The 18,012-nt window shown below is 30.6% G+C and overlaps 1 protein-coding gene across 1 annotated transcript in view; it reads right to left on the bottom strand.

The window, feature by feature from the left end:
- LOC148271997 (cell adhesion molecule Dscam1-like) overlaps positions 1-17,007 on the bottom strand; it is a gene marked incomplete at its 5' end in the record, with an annotated part of 97,155 nt that extends 80,148 nt beyond the window's left edge. The window contains 12 exons of the mRNA XM_088240640.1: positions 851-997; positions 2,393-2,648; positions 4,696-4,766; positions 5,308-5,480; positions 9,198-9,405; positions 11,039-11,187; positions 11,558-11,633; positions 11,790-11,891; positions 12,877-12,996; positions 14,419-14,554; positions 15,622-15,767; positions 16,826-17,007. Of these exons, the coding sequence (XP_088096766.1) occupies positions 851-997; positions 2,393-2,648; positions 4,696-4,766; positions 5,308-5,480; positions 9,198-9,405; positions 11,039-11,187; positions 11,558-11,633; positions 11,790-11,891; positions 12,877-12,996; positions 14,419-14,554; positions 15,622-15,767; positions 16,826-17,007 (1,766 nt within the window). The remainder of the gene's footprint in view (positions 1-850; positions 998-2,392; positions 2,649-4,695; positions 4,767-5,307; positions 5,481-9,197; positions 9,406-11,038; positions 11,188-11,557; positions 11,634-11,789; positions 11,892-12,876; positions 12,997-14,418; positions 14,555-15,621; positions 15,768-16,825) is intronic.
- Positions 17,008-18,012: the final 1,005 nt, after the last annotated feature.

The raw sequence follows: 18,012 nt of genomic DNA, 5'->3' as shown, positions 1-18,012 counted from the left end.
TTTTTATAATAGTTGGCAACACTTATTAGTAGTGGGGGGTCTCCTGAACACAACAAGCATCGGAAATCCTCGTTAGTACCAAAACTTGCCTCGTAGTGTTCGTTTCTATGAAAGATGTTAATAAGATATCCCACCAAGTGCAAGGTGCGCGCTGTCATAAGGTTCCTACTCACGGAAGGAAAAACTCCAACTGAATTTTTTGCACGGCTTGAACTTATTTGGTTGGAACATTTAGAACCACCTTGCATACTCTTCTGACTGAGCACCTTCAAATTTTCATCTTTTTACCTTTCTGAAGACTTACGCGGGAGGAAAAAAAGTTCTAACCTATGAAGAGGTGAAACAAGAGGTCTTGAAGTGGACGAAGGAGATGGCGGGAGAGTTCTACGAGGACTACTAAATAAAAAATAAAAAATATGAGTTTCGTTTATGTTAGTACCCCCCACAATAATATTTTATTTGAAAACTTTCTGTCATACCTAAACAAAAACCATTAAAAATTCAAATGAGTTTTAATACATCGCATAGTCTTTTTAATATGCTTAAGTTTACACACGCGTAGGTGCCTCCAATATTTACAAAAAAAGTATATGAGGGTATTTGATATCCGACACGGTAGTCTTGTGTCTTAACGCGTCATTTTGCTTTGTCCATTTTAATAATAAATACACAAGTCTTAAATAGATATATAAAATATCCATAACCAGTACGCAGTACTACCAGAGAAACAATTACTTTGATAACAAAATATAACACAAACGTTGAAACATTTAAATGTTTCGTTTTTACCAGATAATGTCACAATTAGGTTCTATAAAACACGAGAAAATGATTCAAAGTAAAAGCATACATCCTTGCCCATCCGCTGGTTTGTACAACACTTTATATCCTTGCAAGACTCCACCGTGAAGTGGCGGGGGGGGAGGGTCCCAGGACACTTTAATGCTCTGAGATGACAGCGCGGAACATAACACGTTACTTGGAGGTCCTTCGGGAACTGGAAGCAAACAAACTCTCCTCTTAAGTATGATTAATTATATCTTTTAAATAAGAAATATGCAACTTTAAAGTTTTGTAAATGGAAACTTTTGAATGCGAAAGCAATGTTATAAGGATTTACTGGCTCATTTGCTTTTTCAGCTCATTTAATTTTATGAAATACCATATAATCAATTATTAAGTAAAAAACTCTACCAAAGCTTTCATATTTTCATACATTTTTGTTGTTTCTCGACACGCATAATCATCGCTTTAGTTCGTTTTTGTTCAACAGACCATTTTTAACTAAATTGAGTTAAGTGTGCAGGAGTTCTGAAAAAGCCTTTATTTAAATAATTTCGAAGGTTTTCACGGTCACTATTATCAATATGTTCCTTTTTTGGGTGATACCGTGTGTGTTGGATTTGTTCCGACGTTTCGGCTACCATTGCAGGAGCCATCTTCAAAGTAAACTGTGTGGCTTTTGCAATGATAGCGGAAACTTCGGAACAAATCCAACGCACACGGTATTACCCAAAAATGAAACATATTGAAGCCTATAAAAATGTTAAATTAAAAAATATATAAAATTGTGTTAGAGATTTTTTAACGGATTTTGTTTTAAACTGTGGTTATTATTTATGCCTATTTCTTACAAAAAACTTTAAAGCTCTATTTCTGCAGATTTGTGTTTTGGTCTGCTGAACAAAAACGAACTGAAGCGACGTAATGTGAAATACCAACATAAATATGACATGTTTATTTGTTTTTTTTAATTTTCCAGTTGATTACTTTTTTCCATTAACTATTCATCATATCACAAAGTAAACTAAAATAAAAAAAAAACAAAAATAAAATTAAAAAAGGAAATATATTTTTTCAAAAAAAATTAACATCAATTTACACACCTCAGATTACCGTTTATTTGGCTACAATTTAATGTATTTTTAAAAAGCATTTGGTACTGCCATTTCTAGTATAAATATTTGGTATGCAAATGGCATTATCATTCCTTTTCTGCACCTAATGGTCCATAAAGCACTGCATCTGTACACCAATATCAGTGTATCTTGATAATTTCTTGATTGTTTCACAAGAAGGTAAAATTATCAGTCTTAGACTTTAGGTACCAGTCTTGTGACTGTGAAATATTCTTGTGTAAAAATATATTGTTTAAATAAATATTTCAAGTTAACCATTTCAGGAATCGAACCTGAAACCCCTTGCAAGGTAGGCAAATGCGATGACCACTACACCACGAAGCCGACGTTTGCAAATGTTCTCATGTTATAATAGTGGATAAATTAATAATTCTTATATTTAATATATTCGTTTTTGGGTAGGTACTGTTAAAAAAGAACAAAAAAAAATATATTCAATCATTAAAATTAAAGGTTAGCTAGTAAGTACCTACCTCCTTCTTGAGTAGTAGCTGATGCTGGTAAAGAGGGAGGGCCCGCTGCGACTCCGTTAAAAGCTCTGACAGTCACTCCATATCTGGTGAACTTCCTCAAACCCGTCAAAAAAGCTTCCAGGTTAGACCAGCCGTTGACAGTAACGGACATGGTGGTGTTGGAGTTGAAGGTAGGGAAGGGAGAGTTGCTGTTCAACTCACTCCACGTCACCAAGTAGCCAAGGAGTTCTCCATTCCAGGAGTCATGAGGAGGGGCCTTTAAAAGAAAAATATTTGTAGGCAAATGATCAACAATATAAATATAAATTGTGTTGCTTTCAATTGCCAAATATCTCCTTATTTATATTTTATTTTAACTTTTTATGTTGATTCGTTTACATTTGTTATATTATTCTTATTATTACTAGTATTTACACGTATGTTTATTTTTTAGATTAGAAATGGTTTATTCTCTAATTTATATTGTTCTTCAATTTGTTTTATTATCGGTTTATTTTATAATTTATATTTAATTTTTAGTACTATCGGTATGTTTTCTAATTAATAATAATTATGTTATATTTCTTAACTATTAATGGTATATATTCTTATTTATATTTACGATTCAATTTTTATTATTATTATCCACATGTTTTCCAATTTATGTTTATTTTGATTTTTTAAATGTTAATATTATTCTTTTAAATTTTGAGGCATCATTTAAATCAAACACATGTAAAAAAAGAAGGTCCTCCCTTAACACAGGAATTTCTTAGCTAGTCGGGACCTGAAACAAAGAAACTCCGTACATTTTAAATCTGTGAAATACATAAGTAAATAAATAAATAAATATTAAAGGCTTCAGACTTTTGTTAAATCGTCGTGTACTTTCTTTCAGCCACACTATTAATTTTAATGACTTTATTTTACACAAATGTTTTAACAAGTAATTTTTAAAATTAAGGGTACGAAAATAGTACAATCAATAGATGAACCATATTACTAAGGAGATAGGTCCGAAAATTCTTGGAACTAAGGAAAAAGGGTTTATAATAAATATTTTTTATTTCAATAAGAGATTTTCCTTTAACACATTAATATTATTCAGATATTTCAATGAAGAAGTTCAATGTTAATTGAAATCGGATATAAAAAAGGTTTTCTTACACTCGTTTAAAATGAGAACAATTTTTTAATTAAGTGGCAAAGTTTCTGGAAAAGGCTTGAAAACAAGTGGTTATAATAAAAATGAACTGCTTTAAATGACGTCACGAGTTCTAGTAAATCAATCACTAAAAGAGTCTTGTGATAGAATTTCGGTTTACGGGAAGCCAATCCACTAATCTGCAGAACTCACCGTAAAGAATTTTTGGCGTCACTGGTGGAGTAATTTCAAAATTTCAAAACTTAAGAATATCATAGATCTGATAAAACCATACTTGTATTTTTTTAAATTGGCTTAGTTTGGTCAGGTTTGGACTTTGTAGGTAGGGTGGTCTAATATTTGGAAACCACATTTGTGAATAACAGTCATTGCAACATTGTTGTTGTACGTAGGCGCGTTGTCAGGGAGAAAGACGACACCTTTGGTCGATTTTCCTCTCTTTTTCTCTTTTACAGCTTCTTTTAACTGGTTCGGTAGATTAGTGGTACACACAAGAAGTGCACTGTTGATCTGTTTTTTTGGAAGTGAAGTTGCGTTGACGTGTCAACAACAACAATCAAGATGTCTCGGTTGTTCGCTACTTAAAGTATTATGAAGCGTGAGATAGAGACTTTAGTTATCGGACTGAGGAACACAAAGAAACATATTTGGATAACTTTCTTGAGAAAAGCATATCTTGTTATTTAAATCAATAAGTTTAACACCCTACCTGTGTCTAGGTCTCCCCCAATGGCCTATTTTTAATGTATCGTCAAAATAAAAATACGGAACGTAAAATTAGGGTGGATTGACATTTAATTTATTCTTGACCAGTTTTTTAATGATTTAGCGGCTTCTCTTATGTGAAAATACTGTCAAAAAAAATTGAGTGCGAATTCATCGTTTTCATGATGTACTAAAATACGAAAAAAAATATTACAATGCAATTCTGTTTTTACAATTACAATTACAATTCAAATCCACCCAATGCAATTTTATCGTGCTGTAAGAATATTTACGATCGTATGAAATCAGCCTATTTCTCCACTCCAATTATTTTTCCTTACAGTATTTTTTTTTAATCCACCCCAAATATATACAAATAATTACATTCTAAATATAAAAAATAGCGAATCGACATATATTTGCATTTATTTTTATTATATGTTTACGGGAATACCTTCCATGTAACGTGAAGTTCACCCTGTCCTCCAGTTTGTACTTGAACGTTCATAGGCGCCTCCATCGGGGCTAAAATAATATTCGTCTAAATTTAAAATCGATCATGATTGAGTTACTAAATATTGTATTTATTCATGTAATACATACAAAATAGTATAATCACATTTAATTCCCAGGAATAAAAAACAATTCTAGAAAACTACGTAAATAAAAAAAATGTGATAAAAATTTTCAGTTTATTTATTTATGACAAAATACAAGGTTTTTAAACTTTACATATTACATTTTATAACATATTTTATTGGTACAAAATATTCCCAATCAGCAAAAGTGCTTGTATGAGGGGATATTATTATAAAATAACACACTTGTTTAAATAAAAATTCAATAAAATAACATCACATATCACTCGTCACACGGGCTGTAAGAACTGTTTTATTTAGGTGTTTTATTATTTACGTAAATTATTCATCAAATAAATAAAATTAATCAATTAAGCACCAATTTATTCTGAAGCCGGTTGGCAGTTTTAATTTACTGTGATTTTACAAAAATAAAGTATTTAGTTATATTATTTAAAGTAATGTTTTTAAGAAAAATTGAAACGTACCTTCTTCCTTCGTTTTGACGACAACGGGCTCGGAATATGAACTCTGCTCAATCATGTTGTAGGCCGCAAGTCTAACCATGTAGGCTGTAGCGGGATGTAAGCCCTGAACCAAAGTCTCGCAGACCACGGCCTCCGATAGTCCCACTACTCCACCGTGTCTCTCGAGGTCTGCACTGTTGGAAACATAAATATATGTCAAAAAATATGTATCAATCATCGCGAATAATAAGAACTTCGAATAATAGACGTCACATTATATGATAATATACATCTCATACGATAAAATCTCCCAAAAATAGACATTTCATTAAATAATAAATATCTCATATGATGGTTATCTCATTACCAAATTTAAATCATACTTGCATACAAATATTATAGACATCTCATCATAATTATTTATAGTATTATTTTAGCATTATTTTTCTTTTTCATTATTACCTAGCGAAAAACTAGCCACTTAATGTTTATTACAATATTTGAGTTTGTCCAAATGTTCATAGACAAAAGACTGGATTTCACCCCCTCGGGGGTCATTAAGACTATCAAAGTACAACAGGGATGGAGAATACCTTAAATAAGGGAATATGGAAGTCAAGGCATTTACAGGGCTTATGACCTGTCATTGGCTGAAGAAGAAAGTTAAAAAGAAGAAGTTTAAAAATTGAAAAATTGTTTTCAGGCGTTGCCTAGTATGTGAAATAATTCACTCAGATGAATCTCTTCACAACAATAAAGGTTTCAGCTCTTTGACTTCACCAAAATCAACAGATGGAAGAATTTAAGAAATATGGATGTTCAAACATAGGCAAAATGGTGAATGTTACACGGTGTGTAAAGTGGCCACTTAAACCAGCCGATGACAGGTCATAAGCCCTATAAATGCCTTGACTTCCATATTCCCTTATTTAAGGTATTCTCCATCCCTGTTGTAATTTGATAGACTTAATGTTTATGTTATATTATTCTCAATTTTACTTTGTTATATTTATATTTAGAACGCAAGATTTTCTCACTTTAATTGTTATCTTTTATTTGTCATCTTAGATATGTTATGTTTCTTTTTTTACTTTTTTGCAGTTTTTTTTTTTTATATTATACTTTAACTTATTTGTTTAGTTTTAATTATTCAGTTGAATTATATGGTTATATTTAATATTATATCTTATATAATGAATTGTTTACTGTTGTGATTATTTCTGTAAAACTTTTCATTGTAAAAGGTTATTTAAACCGTTGATATATGAATAAATAAATAAATAATTCCCAGTTAAGGCAATGAATAATGAGCGGAGCACAACATATCGAGGCTACAATGACATAATGCATTAAATCAACGGTCTTTATATATTTCTTAAATTTTTAAAATAGGTGCGAGATGTTGATTTCATATTTTATGCTTAACTTAGAATAAAGATTATCTTTTCAAAGCTTTAATAAAAAATAAAATAAAATAAAATTGCGAGAGAAATAAATGCGTTGAATGAATAAATATGCTTTAAATGCAATTATCTCGTAACTTGTTTTAACGACTTAATGCATTTTGTCAGGATACTTTCGATATAAAGGTAGGATTTTAGTTTTCTTGTATTGCGAACTTGAGTTATTATTATTGAATTGGGATTCTTGTATTGGTAGTTACGAATACGCGCCTATGTTCAGAGCGCATTGAAAGGTTATAAATGCCAACGTAGTGACGTTATCCCCAGAGATAATGTAAAACTACAACTAGTTGTTTTGGCTTTATTTCTCGACAAATCCTTATCAAACTAAAGTTCCTAGATTTTAATATTGGCTTCAGCGAAGTTAGTCTTCATTGTTGTATTTACACCAATGTAATGAAGTTAAGTTGAACAGTTAAAGGTCATACAATAGAAAATAAATGCCGATTTTTTAATTTTTTTTTAAATGTCTAAACTGAAAGACAGCGTTTTTTTTTCTTATCAGTTAAACAAACAGTCCATATTTTAACAAATACCTTATCCTAAAAATTATGTACATATTCTGTTACTTGGATCTAAAACTGTATATTTTGTCGTGAATGCAGATTTTCAGAAAAACTGTAGGTAGAACATTTTCCAGACATTGTATGACGTTATAATTAACGGTTTAAAACTAAAATCAATGTTATTTATTTACTAAGTAGGTAATTGTATTCACGGATACACTTATTTTTTTTTTAATTATTGACATTTATCCTTGTTAAAATACTGATAAAAATAGAAATCTGATGTAAATGTTGTAAATATAGGGAATGGAATAAGTAGGAGTCCTGGTCCCAACCCTGATGTATGGGAGCGAAGTATGAACTTGGAAAAACAGGGATGGAAGTAGGCTGAATGCTGTCGAAATGCGATCTCTCGGGGAATATGCGGTAAAACTATCTAAGACAGATGCACAAATGTTGAGATCCGTACCTTATGTAAGGCTGAGACAAGCATTATCGACAAAATCAAGAAAGGAGCTCTGCGCTGGTTTGGACATGTAGAACGAATGGACAGCGAAAGAACGGCTAAGAATATTTACAATGCGAATGTTGATAGATGCAGAAATAGAGATAGACCGAGAAAGACATGGCATGACCAAATCCAGCAAATACTCGAAGATGGACATGTCAAAAGTCGGAATAATCGGCGCGCGTGCATGATAAGATGTATGAATGTAGAAGAAGCGAGATCTATATGCAAAGATAGAGTGATGTGGCGTTCTATCTTCTCTGCCTACCCTCACGGGGAAACGGCGTGGTGGTTTGTTGTTGTTGTTGTTGAATAAGTAGGGAATATTAAACGTTTAAACGATGTTCTTAAAAACAGTTTGTTTTTATTCCAGTAGACCGCAATAAGCATAAACGAGAATTCTTTATTTTGTTTCGAAAATCTTGGTTATTAAATAACCATAAAAATGGTTTCTGGCACATGTATGATGTTTTATTTACGAATAATATAAAAAATGAAATAAAATAGCTGGGGAAAAGCCCAAATGTTACGATCAAGTGGGATCAGGATTATATATAATAAATTCGGTTCTCATGTTTCCGTTGAAATTTAATTGTATTATTACTCTTATTTTTACCCCCGAAAATATTGTTATTATTTTAAACATGAAAAAACTTTTTGTTTGGCGGGTTGGGCTTAGTACTATCTGCCCAGTTAAACTGGAATAAAACGCCAATAAAATTATTGAAAATAATCTTGAGTTTTTCGACCTTTTTCTGGTGAACTCTAAATAAATAAAAAATATTGGAGCGCGTATACTCGACGGAAATCATTTTATTATGGAGGTGAAACAAATGTCTGCATAAAAAAAGTATAATTTATTGTTTTCAATAACCTTCCGTGTCCTTTAATAACATTTTTTAGAAGGATAGCAGCTGGGTTAAAGTTTACAGCTTGTTCGGCGATTTAGACGTCTCGCAACTCCAAGAGTTTTTGTACCAAAAACTTAGAAACGCCTTTCCTAAGATCCCTTACATAGCGCAACTGTATTATTTTTTAGTATTATAGCTCTATCTGCAATTTCAACAGATTGGACAGATTCTCAAAAAATATAATTTATCGAGATAAAAGCTTCCGATTGCTTAAAAACATTTCGTACCATTTTGCTAACGTTTAAAATACACTATAAATTTTGCGATTAGTTAGAATATTATTTAATAATTCAGCCTTGACTTCATTTAAAACATCCCAGTTATTAAAACGATCTCAATTACTACAAATATATACAATTATAAACTATTATTTCATACATATGCACTCTCGTTAGATGCATATTTTAATCAAGTTATACAATTAATGGAGATAATATTTTATACAGATAAAAACATAATATATATATTTTTTAAAAATTGAATAAGCGTAAGGTTTTTCGAGGGTTGATTTTGTAGTATTTACCTGTTGAAGGAGGTTCTGACATTTTCCAAAGTAATATTGACGACATTAGCAGAGAGCCAGTCGTCTTTATTGACCGACCCGAGGAGCTGGTACTGTGCCAAGTATCCCATGAGGGGGTTATTCCCATCAAACCCCCTCAACCAGGACACTTTCACAGACCTCCCTGCAACTTCAACTACCTGGAGAGAAACGGGAGGGTCTGGACGCTCTGCAAAAAATATAAAACATTGAATTATAATGATATATTAAATAAATTACACCTGCATGTTTCACTACGCTATATTTTCTCATATCAATATTAATTTTATCATTTATAATTACATATTCACACCGAATACTGGTTGTATTGCTAAAATTACCATTTACTTTGGAATCCTCTTACCTCTACCTAAGTTACTGAGCATACATATGTTTTCAACATGATTCAATATCAAAAAACGTCCCTATAATTTTACCATGAACCTGAACCATGTTATAAAGTTTTTTTATATAATTTAGGTAGAATCAAATGAAAAAAAAATGAGCGTAAATTAACAATACTGTTTATACCTGGAAACCCAGTAATCAAGAGCATTAAAACATATAAGATCTATTTTTTCTTATTTCTTATGCTTTGTAATCTCGATTGGTATTGAATTCCCTGAGATTATAAATTAGTGCAGAAATTAAAAACATTATTTTTAATTAAGGGTAAGCCCTGAATTGATATAATTAGACCCATTTGAGATTTATTTCTTTACATATAACGTTTGCTAAAAAATACATTCCTTTAGGAAAACAAATTGGTGAAGGTTGATCTTAGTCGAGAATATAATTTGGTTAAAGTTTATATGTTTATTGATTTTAATGTTAAACTCATAAATTTTTTATCTTTTGATTAGCTACCTTAAGAACGAAAACGACTCAACTAAAATGTTTAACTTTTTGGGAAATTGCAAAAGAAGAATGTTAATTGTGACACTTTCGTAGTCTTTCGTTGATTGTTTCGTATTTTTCAAAATAAGCATCAAATTTTGATTGAAAATTGCACCAAAGACTTTCAGCGATGAATCTATAAATATCTAAACGCAATAAAAATAAATTATTGTAAGTTTAAACAAGACATGTATTTAATGAGTAATTATTAGATTTAATAAAAAAACAAACAAAAACACTTTGAAAAATATCACATAATTTGTATAAGGTCACCAAACACATGTTTTTATTTATTCACGAAATGACATGAACGTAAATAAGTCACAAAGATTATCGATAGTTTAAATAAAAAATGATATAAACTTTATTTAATGACCTATTTGGTCACTAAAATTATCGGTAAGTCGGAATGAAACAATCACAAAGCTTAATTGGTCGTATTCATGTTTAAAAAAATTAAGTAAACATACTATTTTATCGGAATAAAATCGACTCAACTGGCTTTTGGTCACTATATGTTTGTTTGCGTTGCGTACTTCACTCAGAAATTGACAACACTAATAGCGTCGTCGCTTCCACACTGACACGGAATCTTAATTCTCTGAGTAATAAAGAGACCGATGTAACGGTTTCGTCCTATTCCCACTCAAATGTTGCCTTTTTTTACGCAGAAAGAGGGATAGTGTTCATTGAAGTTGTTTTATGATCTCAACTTATTTTAAGCTTTTTTTAGTTAAATTGTTTTTGTCCTCAAGGTGCGATATGTTTATGCATGTATCTCTTGACAAAACTTGAAATAAAAATTCCGAAAGTAGCCGCTGAAACTGTAATAAATATGTTAATCGACTTCTTGCGTAAAAGCCAAATTAGAATAGCGGGTATTTTTATTTTTAATTTAAGAACCAAAACGGATAAATAAACATCACCTTGAACGGATACATATATAAGATGTTCACTGCGACCGAATGCATTTTCCGCCTGACATCGGTATGTTCCAGAATCTCTCCTCTCAGCTCTACTCAGGCTCAATTGAGATCGCAATCCAGTCTCCGTACGGACTTCTGACATACTGATCCTGGAAAAAAACGTAAGTAAGACTACGAACGATAAACATCAGACTAAAAAGAGTTTGAAATAAGGACAAAAATACGATAACTTTCATCACCACAATAATTTTAATTTATATACAGGAACTGATGCAAGGCATGAAAAATTAGTAGGTAAGCAACGTTTGGTAATCAATTTTGATGATGAAATTTCTTAAAATAAAATGGTGCCAACTCTATTTTTTAAATTGTCAAATGTGATATTACAACACACGGCATAATACCACAAAAAATACTTATTTGTCCTATTTTACTTTCCAGTTTTCTTTACCTGTACGTATTCAAATCAATTTTTTCATATTGTGGGTCCACTGAACTTTAATCGGATTATCTCCATACACTTCACAAACTAAAGAAACTGGATCGTTCCTTCTGGCAGACATGTTTTTGGATGTCACTTCAAAATGTGCTGGCTCTAAAATATAAAAAAATGATAAAAGATGAAAACAAAAGTTTGTTTATTATATAAAAATTCATATTTTAATTTAATCAACAACTGGCAAATTTTCTTTCAAAAGCCATCCTTCTTTGAGACATCTATTTACTTGTATCAAGATTTTACTGTACTTACCGTTTACCGTTATGAGCATTTGTTTACTAAGTCCTGGCCCAATGCCATTTTCAGCTTTGCAGATATATTGCCCCTCGTTGTATGCAGCTGGGGCAGAAATCACTAGAGAACCGTTTGACATAATCATTTGTCGGCTGTCAAAATCAACAATTGGTCGAAAATCTTGTTGATTTGCACTAAAATAAAAATAATAAATTTTACTAAATGTTATTAAATATTTGTGAATAAGAACTTAGCTACTTTTTTATGTCTACCGGTTTCAAAACTAACCAGTCTCTTCGTCAGAATACTAATTAAATCAACATGCTAGCAATTTTGACTTGCATAATGAGATGTGGCATCTCATATTTCTCTGGGTATCTTATGATGGATCCAAAATACCACAAGCATCGCATTGAATTGTTCAATATTTATTTTTCTAAACATCCTATTCATCACGTCTTCATTTTGGCCTCTTTCTAACCATAACATTGTGAGGATCATTTTATATACTCACATCTTCGAGGCTTTTAATGTTTTGATAATATTTGAGCTGAGAAGACTCAATAAATGATAAAGGAACTTCCTGGTTGAATAATTTGTAGCAGGGGTATTACAAGTCTTCAGTGGAGCTTTACCGGGCAGCCGTAAATAAAAAAACGCTTGCCAACATCATTGCAGACCTCCGGTAACGGACATGCTCTCAGAGATGAAGGTTGAGTCTTACATAGGCACACATAGTTAGATAGGTAACTTTATTTGACATGTTTGTATAATTTTAGTGAAATTGTACGTATGGCATTTGTAACTTATTATGGTAAGCTATGAATCTTGAACATTCTCTGTAAAACTTATTTTATGGAGGCAAAACGATATTGAATTCCAAACAAAAAAACTCAAACAAAACCAGTCCAGTGAAAATCACTTCCATTATCACTAAATTTGCATATTATTCTAAGTCGAACTTAGTGCTAACCACTTTACTTGGAGAAAATATCGCAATTGTTTCACAAACACAAAACATTTTAATAATGCTTTTAGCATTGTAAAAACAAAAATTGACTTTTTTCGTAAATTTATGGTATCAAATATATTACAACATGCATACCTTGTCCTTTGAACCACGTTATTTTTGGTTCCGGAAAGCCCCTTGCTGCGCAATGAATTGTAATAGGTGTTCCTAATAAAGTGGACGTATCTTGAGGTTCGTATATCCAATGTGGAGCAACTGAAAAAAAAAACTAAAACATAAGATACAAATTTGTAAATGAAAAACACTTTATCTTACTGTTTTTAAAGTGGATATGGCGCATCACTTTTTTTATTTAGCTGCTGTCGTATTTTAAGGATGCATGGACGTTTGTTTTAAGGAAGAATTTATTTCGTGGAATTATAATAAGAGTTTGAAGACAGGCAGTTTAAGAGAATAAGTTGGATTTGCACTTATTTTTTGGTTTTTATATATTTAATTAAAAAATACACATGGAAAACAATTAAGGTATGTACGTAAACAAGGAATACATCGTATAAATACAAAATCCTCACCAAGCCACTATATGTGGCTTGTTGGCGAAGTTACTTGCATAAATATTAATTAAACTTAAAAATAAATATCTTAACATAAACAATTACAGTCAAAATAAGGAGCAGTAGTTTAATTGTATCCGCTCATTCAAAATAAAGAAAAAAAATAAGAAAAACAAATACTTATATCATGAAAAAAAAAATACTATACTCATAAATCCTCCGGCGACGGCCTCCGTGGTGTAGTGGTCAAGACGCTAGACTCACGCACGGTAGGTTCCGGGTTCGATTCCCGGTGAGAACAAAAAAAAAAAGATTTTTTTCAAGCTTGGGTGTACTGTGATGTAATTCGCCACTGTAATTGGGCCTCCTGGCCTGTTGTGGTGCAAAAAAAAAACCAAACCAAAAATAAATCAAATTTAAACACACTATTTAAAGACACTTAATATAAAAACTCTACATTAAGAAGTGTTTCTAATTTTATTCTTGTTAAATATATTTTGAAATTTAAGGTGAGTAAGAATTAAATTTAAAATGTTAGATGCAATATAATTTAATGTTCTACTGCCATATTTATTACTAATTTTAGGGATCACTAAACCATCATTATAAGTAGAACGAGTGTTGTGATTGTGATTTTGATAAATTTTAGAAATATTAAAAGTATACTGCTCTAAAATGATGGAGAACCACAAAATTCCTTGTAATGGCTGAGTTTTAAATGATAAAGGAGTCTACTGTCGTCTCTCTGATTGAATAATTCTAGTGGTAAAACTTTTCTAATAATGGAATACTGTAGATCTTGCAGTATTTCTATATTAGTTCCGGTTAAATGACTCCACGACAGAAACAGTAATAAATGTGGTTAAAATTTCACTTAGAAATCCCACCTTTACATTTACCATAAATACCTTTAACATCTTTATGTAAAATCTCATTCCAAATTGCCCGAATAGCGTCTGAAAAGTTATGCACGAAAACAATTTTTTTCAACCCATGACACCTTGTTTTATCTGATTTTGGTTTTAAAAAAAAATTATACCATGCCAAAAAGAGAAAAAAATGTAAAGGAAGTTTTTCCATGATTATTACTTATATAATTTTGATTAACATTTACATAACTCACCTTTGACCATCAGCTGTGCCGTATAATTTACTTTTGCTGCTGCATTACTAGCAACACACGTGTAGTCTCCACTGTGTCTTGAATTTACATCATTAAATATCAAAAAACTAAACTCTACCAATGATTTCTCTTGTATCTAGAATCAAATTAATAATGGTAAGTGATAAGAATAAATAATAAATGAAAACAATACAACATCAACAAAAGTATAGATTTTTTATATTTTACTTCATAAAAATCAACAGATTTAAGGAATAACATGTTTAAACATCGTCCAATTAGTAATTGTTAGAAAATTATCTCTTAAATGAGCCAATTTTGTTAATATCTAGAAAAAAAAAAATTTTGACTTGTGTATAAAAAAATATTTTTCAAAAATAAAATATTTCATAATTGGTTATCAGATTACCTAAAAACCTACTTATTAATTGTCATCAAGTACATATAATTGATTTTAACAAAAAATGTTATTTTGCGAAAGAATAAGATAATTTGAATTTAGTTATTTTATTAAGTTAATTAATTACATATATTATTTTCTTGTTAATCGTTTCTCGGTTCGTTACTTATATACTGATATATTTCTACAACTTTTTATTTTGTTTTCATGACTTTTTAGTGGATTTCAGATATTTCCTAGAACTTTTTAATTGCCAAGCGATTTTTTCATTCATTATTCAAAAATCTTTTATTTCCCATTAGAAACATAAAAAAACCTTTACAGATAACATTAATTCAACAAAACATTATTTTATTTTTTAAATTCATATTCTTTTTAAATTGATAATATTTCTAACATCTTTTGTAATGCTTGTCTCAGTCTTATTTATAATTTTGAATTCCCGCTTCACTGTTTTTGCCACGCCACGATTTGGTTAAATTTTTACCGTCGACGCGTTGGCGTCGTTTGTGATCGTTTAAATAGACCGTCGCGTTGTATATGATATTTTTCACGAATTTTGACGTCATGATTGTCAAGACCAATCAAAATACGTTTTTGTGAAGATGTATTTTAACAATTTTGCTAAAATATTATGAATGAAAACATTTTTCCACATATCCATATTTAATTAAAAAGTACATTATTTTTATAAATCTGTTTTACATAAATTCTTCGACATTTGTAGTAAGTGATATTTCCCTATTGTAAGATGAAAAACTGGCAAAAAAACTTTGATGTCAAATGTAAAATAACATAAATACTTGTAATGATGCGGGTATTGGATTCCCATCCTTCAGCCAAGAGAAGTATACTGGTCTATCTCCGGAAGTCATTCCACAAAGAAGTTGGACTGAACTTCCTTCTTCTAAATCTGGGGGGAAACTAAAAGGCACTAGTTTCGGTGGATCTGAAGAAAATAAAATAAAATAATCATACTTACATACGCCTTGAAAAGATATTTTGTACGATCTTCCTCCTTCTTTTTAATAATTCCTGATAGGTGTTTTTTATTTAAACATTTTAATACTAACTGAAAAACTCGTCTCTTTATTCGAATCTAATAATAAATCATTAAAATGGAAGAAAAAAAATATTTGTCAAGCAAGTTAAAAATTAAATATATCTACATTATTTTTAAAAAAGCACATTTAGAAATAGGTTTATGGGCTTTAAGATTCAAAATAAAATAATTATTCATATTTGTAGGTACAAACACTTAGAGTAACCATTTAATTTTCTAGTTGACAAAATGATTTGTTGCAAATTTATTGCAGTGTAAAATAATCTTTTGAATAAACCATTTAAGTTTAATATGAAATAATTCAATCGAACTCAAAATCTCATGCTTAGTAAATAAATACGGTAATTGCTAGAATGCGAAGCAGGAAAATGAAATAAAAAGAAATACATCTGGAGTAATAGTTTTTTATCATAGAATATATCATTATATTAATTTATGGATTATACCAACTAAGGAAGTTTTGCTTTTGATATCACTCAAAATATTTTATAAATTGATAAACAATAAATGTGTTATTTGATGCAGTGACAGATATCCACAAAAATAATACTTGACAAAAAAAATAATCGTTGTTATTTAAGTAAGTTTTTAAGGGTATCTAGTATTTATTTATGTTTTTTTTTAATTGTACTATGTTAGAAAAAAAAGGAAAAAACACTGTTTAAATAGTCCCCACTGTGAATATCTATTCTAAGAATAAATGTACGGTGCTCATAATTCAATTTATATTCTTCACATTTATCTTAAGGAGATATATATATTTTTAACGCTTCAGCCAGATTTGACATCTTTGGCGTTTGGATTTTGCATATTATAAATCAAAGGACGTACTTAAATACTGTCTATTTTATTTTATTTTAGTTTAAATTCAAATTAATAAACATTTTCTTATAATAAGCCCACAAGTGAAGAGTTCTGGCATGGTGATACAAGCGATATCTTACTTTTGACCATGATCTGGATGTCCCGTTTAACAGTTTCTCCCGTGTGAGTGGTAACGGTACAGGTGTAACTGCCCGCGTCCGTTACTGGGTCTACCTTCGCTATTTGCAGATCGCCGTGAGAATCAACTTCGACCCTTTGTCCTTTGCCTATCTCCTGGCCTCGCCTGGACCACGTTAGAGAACTGAAAAAACGAAACAAATTGTAAAATTCAGGTAAAGTTTAAAATATACTGAAACCAATAATCGGCTTTCTGTGGAATTTACCAAAAATTAAAACATTTTAAGGGAAATTATAGGAGTGAATATATTTTATTCATTAAAAAAATAAAAAATTATCTACCTTATTTCTCAACAATATTTTGAGTTTGTCCAAATTTTTGTAGACAAGGACTGGATTCAACTCCCTGGATAGCTGTTTTTATTAACATATTACAACAGAGATGAAGAATAACATTTTCTTTTTTTTTTCCAAAAGGTTTCAGCTCTTTAACTTAACAAACATCAACAGATGAAAGAATTGAAGGAATATAGATGTTCAAATATAGGCAGAGTGGTGAATGTTACACAGTGTGTAAAGTGGCCACTTAAACCAGCCATTGACAGGTCATAAGCCCTGTATATGCCTAGACTTCTATATTACCTTTTCTTAAATGTTATTCATCTCTGTTGTAATATGTTAATATAAACAGCTCCCCAGGGAGTTGAATCCAGTCCTTGTCTACAAAAGTTTGGACAAACTCAAAATATGTTGATAAATTACCTGTCCATGAAGAAGTATAGAAATTGAAAAATAACATTTTCAGTCGTTGCCTAGTCTAGTATGTAGGTGAAATAATTCAATCAGATGAATCTCACCCGCATAAAAAAAGGTTTCAGCTCTTTAACTTCACAACATCAACAGATAAAGGAATTGAAGGAATATAGATGTTCAAATATAGGCAGAATGGTGAATGTTACACAGTGTGTAAAGTGGCCACTTAAACCAGCCATTGACAGGTCATAAGCCCTGTAGATGCCTAGGCTTCTATATTTCATTTTCTTAAATGTTCTTCATCTCTGTTGTAATATGTTAATACCTTATTTCTAATAATAATAATAAATCATCAACAGATTTTCTGATCGTATTGATTTACATAAGCATATTTACGTACCAATATATTTGTAAGTATTCCCTAATTTGCGGATTA

This window comes from Micrasema longulum, unplaced genomic scaffold (assembly GCF_059751315.1).
Source record: "Micrasema longulum isolate JH-2025_06_02 unplaced genomic scaffold, ASM5975131v1 h1tg002537l, whole genome shotgun sequence".
In the NCBI taxonomy this organism is placed as follows: Eukaryota; Metazoa; Arthropoda; class Insecta; order Trichoptera; family Brachycentridae; genus Micrasema; species Micrasema longulum.
The sequence above is the reverse complement of the archived record's forward strand: the minus strand, read 5'-3'. Positions and strand labels throughout refer to the sequence as shown.